We start from the raw sequence: 4,286 nt of genomic DNA on the forward strand, positions 1-4,286 counted from the left end.
CAACCTATAGAAAGATACTTTTACTTTTGTTTTCAGTATGTGAAAATGATCTGAATATGTTTCGATACTCAGTTTTGTTTTGAAATGGCATCTGAAAACTTTTGGCATGGTGTACTGATTTTGTATCTGTCTCTATCTCTGCTCTGCTCTACTCTGTTTTGCTCTGTCTGTTTGGGTTGGTAGCAACTCCTCTGTTTGTGAGTGCACCCACTTTGAAAGTGGTCTTTCATGTGTGCACACTCGGGGCTCCGAAAATAATAAGAGAAAGATTTCACCTCTGTCTCTGCCCGTTTTGGCCATTGGGGATAGCACAACTCTACCACGTTTGAAAACATGTTTAGTTATGTATGATAACTCTGGAAAATATTTTGTTTTGCATATTGTACTTTGTAAATGCTGTTGTTTGCATACTAGTATATGTCTTCTGCTTACTGAGTTGTTAATATCTCACCCCTTATCTCTACAATATTTTTCAGATAATTTTGATAGTTCGGCTGGAGAACAAGAGTAGGAAGTTTTAGCAAGGTGTGATGATCATAGAAGAATAAGTGTCTTTTGGTACTAGTATTTATTGGTTCATGTTTAGTAGAGCTATTGTTTTCGGTTATTTTGGTATGTTAAGTTATGGATATTTTTTAGTCTTTAGTGAGTTTTTAATTTATTTTAATGAAGATTTTTTTTAGTGTACATATGAAGGAATATGGATATTTGTGTTGAATATTTTATGGAGTTTCAGGATTATTTATAGTTGTGATATTGGAGTTGATATTAACTAATAAGAGCTAACACTCTAGAGCCCGGGACCGGGCGTTACAGTTAACCCCCAAACAACATCTTGTTTTGTCTACAGCGCTAAACTCACATACAATACATATACCCCGACATTGTAGTCTTTTGGTTCTAGAAAAGCTCTCTTCAACTCCAAAAATGCCCCCAACCCTAATCCTCATATACTTTTTCTCACCTACGATAATAAAGCTTTAATCATTGAAATTATCCTTTAAAAGCACAATGGCATTTTGGTTGTTTCTCGAGCGAGTAGGGGCATTTCAATGACAAACAAACAGAAGAAACTAAAATCCCCTCGAAAATCACGTACAACTTCACATACTTTGATAACCATGATCCGTTCGTTGCTCTTTGATTTCTAGTATAAATAAAATACAAGCATATGCATGCAGCACGCAGCGAGTGAACTTACATTTTCAGTCAATCATTCGAAATGGCTTTGAAACTAACAAATTTGGCAACTCAGCTGTTGTTTCTAGCCACATTGCTCGTCCCAACAACTTTATGCCATGCCAACCAGACTGTGGCATCGGATCCAGAATCAAACCTAGACGCATGGATTGCGCTAAACATGAAAGAGTACGAGGAGGCTTCAAAGCACACCCTTTTCAACAACGCCCTAATCGCATCCCTTAGCAAAGCTCCAATGAAGATCATCAAGGTCAGAAAAGATGGTGCTGGAGATTTCAAGACGGTGACCGACGCCGTTGAGAGCATTCCGTCAGGAAATACAGACCGAGTGATTATATATATTGCTGGCGGTAATTACAAAGAAAAGGTAGTCGTCGATAGGTCGAAGCCCTTCGTGACGTTCTATGGGAAACCGGGCAATATGCCCACCATAACGTATGACGGTACAGCAAAGAAATACGGAACCTGGGAAAGCGCCACTGTGGCCATTGAGTCTGACAACTTCATGGCAGTCAATATTATCTTTGTGGTGCGTTTTTGCTTTTCTTTTCTTTTCTTTTATTTTCTTAGAAAATATTATAAAACGTTTGTTTATAATACTATCTGTTTTGTGGATGGTGTTTACAGAATTCATCTCCAAAGCCAGATCCCAGAAAATCCGATGGACAGGCAGTGGCATTGAGGATATCAGGGGACATGGCAGCATTCTACAGTTGCAAGTTCATAGGATTCCAAGACACCTTGTGTGATGACCGGGGTAGGCATTTGTTTCAGAGCTGCTACATCGAAGGGAGTGTTGATTTCATATTTGGAAATGGAAAATCCCTCTACAGGGTAAGCTGCAAAAAATACCAAGCCATCCATCCATATTTCTAGAGTTGCATGCTAATAATTTCTCATCTTATATATGTATGTATTAAGTTAAGAATGTATAAATATGCAGGACACCACCATAAAATCGGTTGCAGAGAATTTGGGTGTGATCGCAGCACAAGATATGAATGGCCAATCAGGGGACAGCGGGTTTGTATTCGTCCATTGCAAGATACAGGGGACTGGCGATATGTACCTTGGTCGAGCATGGAAGGAGACATCTCGGGTTGTGTTTGCCTATACATACATGGGCAGTAACATCAATAGTGGCGGTTGGATGAAGTCTCAGCACCAAAAGTAGGCATCAAATTACCCATCAATAGTGCAGTTTTCTTCAACATTTTCTTCATGTTATTAATTCACAAAGGTATGGCGTATTAACATGATTGCATGTTACATTGTAGGAATGTGTTTTATGGAGAGTACCAATGCTCGGGCCCAGGGTCAAGTGCCTCCAACCGCAAATTTGGAAAGACTCTTTCTGACGATCAAGTAAAGCCCTTCTTGAGCACCACTTTCATCGGAGGAAGTCAATGGCTTGTCCCAATTCCAAAGATTGGTTAAAAACTCATTACAATTTGCCAAATGCATAACGGCAACTTTTCTCTAACTGGATATAAACATCCAATACATTCATACACAGTTTCATTTAATTTTCTCCTTTTTCTAACATTATGTTTACATTATTTATATCAGTATAAAGAGATAAATTCCATAATTACTTTGATGTGATGCATGTATAGTATATTATATAAATATATTTATTTACTAATATTATGGCTAACCAAATTACATATCTCAAAATCCATAATAAACCCAAAAGTTATATATATTTTGTTTGCAGTACTAAACACGTATAACCCTGTCAATTATCAAAGTATTAGTCACTAATTAGCCAATACATAAAAATAAATAAAAGAAACAAAGAAATAAGCTTTTGTAACACCCTGTCCCTCTAAGCTAGAAAAGTTAGAGAACCAAATACTACTAAGCTCAAAACATCATGTTCATGAACCAGGGATGAAGAATTCCATACATTTATAATTTATGAGTACTTTTGTGACGCCCCCAACCTCCGCTTGGGATAGAACGGAGACTTAGAGTGTCGGGACATACAACACAATGTTACATACTCTCGTACATGACAGTTATTATGCAATGCATCCTAGTATGCAACTAGAAGTATGCAATAATCGCAGCGGAAATAAATGTGAAAGTATAACTTATGCCATAATAACAAAAAACATCACAATTTATTAGTGATAAATCAAGTTCAAAGTAACAAATGTAACATAATCTCAGTACAACTAAGGGTCAAAGTCAAATCATCCGCTTTATGCATTCTAAAGCATGAAAGACTTGTGTTATAAACATCAGGATTAAATCCAATCTCCTCTCAAGGTCTGGCTCCTCCTCAATCAATCAGATCCAACGCTCCATCTAGCTCACCCTCCCCGAGACCTGACACAATTTCTATCATTCTACTCATCCCACAAGGAATGAGATTTACTCAAAATCTCAATAAGTTAAACAACCAACATGCATAAAGATAAATTAAGAATGAATAATGATAAATATGCAATACATGAAATGCAAAAAAATCATGTCTCTCATCCAGTTTCCTTAACATTTTCAGAGAAATGGAGACACATGTTTTCATTCAATGAACATTTTTACTTTCATAAAAATTATTAACAATTCATATAACATCATAGTTCTCCATATGCATTGTGAGTGCCTGCCGGTGTCCGTAGTACAACTCATTTTAAGACTACGTTGTCTATATACTCATTCTCAATGCATTGATAAATATAACATAACATCATAACGTGTACACCTACCGACATTAGGTGTCATAACATATTAACTTTGCTCCAGTGTTCTTTAAAAAGAACCAATTTGAAGCATGTTAACTAATTTTTGTTAACTTAGAAGTTACCACTCCATTCTTAAACACTCTAAAGTGGACAAAGGAGTTCCACTAGGATAATTTCTCATCCTACCCTTTGGGGTCGTGACAAAATTTATTTTCATACTATGCTTAAAAAATATTTTTCAAGACATGTGCATATGTTGTAACGCCCCAAACTCGGTTGGCCTGGAGAATTACTACCTGTCACTTAAGAACATGTCTCCCAACACAACTAAAAAAAAACTCTAAAACTTTATTGGCAAAACTCAATATCATGTACTCTAAATAACCACAATGAAAA

General features: G+C 36.6%; 1 protein-coding gene across 1 annotated transcript; it reads left to right on the plus strand.

Moving 5' to 3' along the window:
* The first annotated feature begins 1,203 nt into the window (after window positions 1-1,203).
* LOC118349618 (putative pectinesterase 63) lies at window positions 1,204-2,650 on the plus strand. The gene is made up of 4 exons (XM_035695094.1): window positions 1,204-1,729; window positions 1,828-2,034; window positions 2,144-2,370; window positions 2,478-2,650. The coding sequence occupies exons 1-4, from the start codon at window positions 1,223-1,225 to the stop codon at window positions 2,635-2,637; spliced, it is 1,101 nt and encodes a 366-aa protein (XP_035550987.1). The 5' UTR covers window positions 1,204-1,222; the 3' UTR covers window positions 2,638-2,650.
* The last annotated feature ends 1,636 nt before the right edge of the window (window positions 2,651-4,286 follow it).

Source organism: Juglans regia, chromosome 10 (assembly GCF_001411555.2).
Source record: "Juglans regia cultivar Chandler chromosome 10, Walnut 2.0, whole genome shotgun sequence".
Taxonomy (NCBI): domain Eukaryota; kingdom Viridiplantae; phylum Streptophyta; class Magnoliopsida; order Fagales; family Juglandaceae; genus Juglans; species Juglans regia.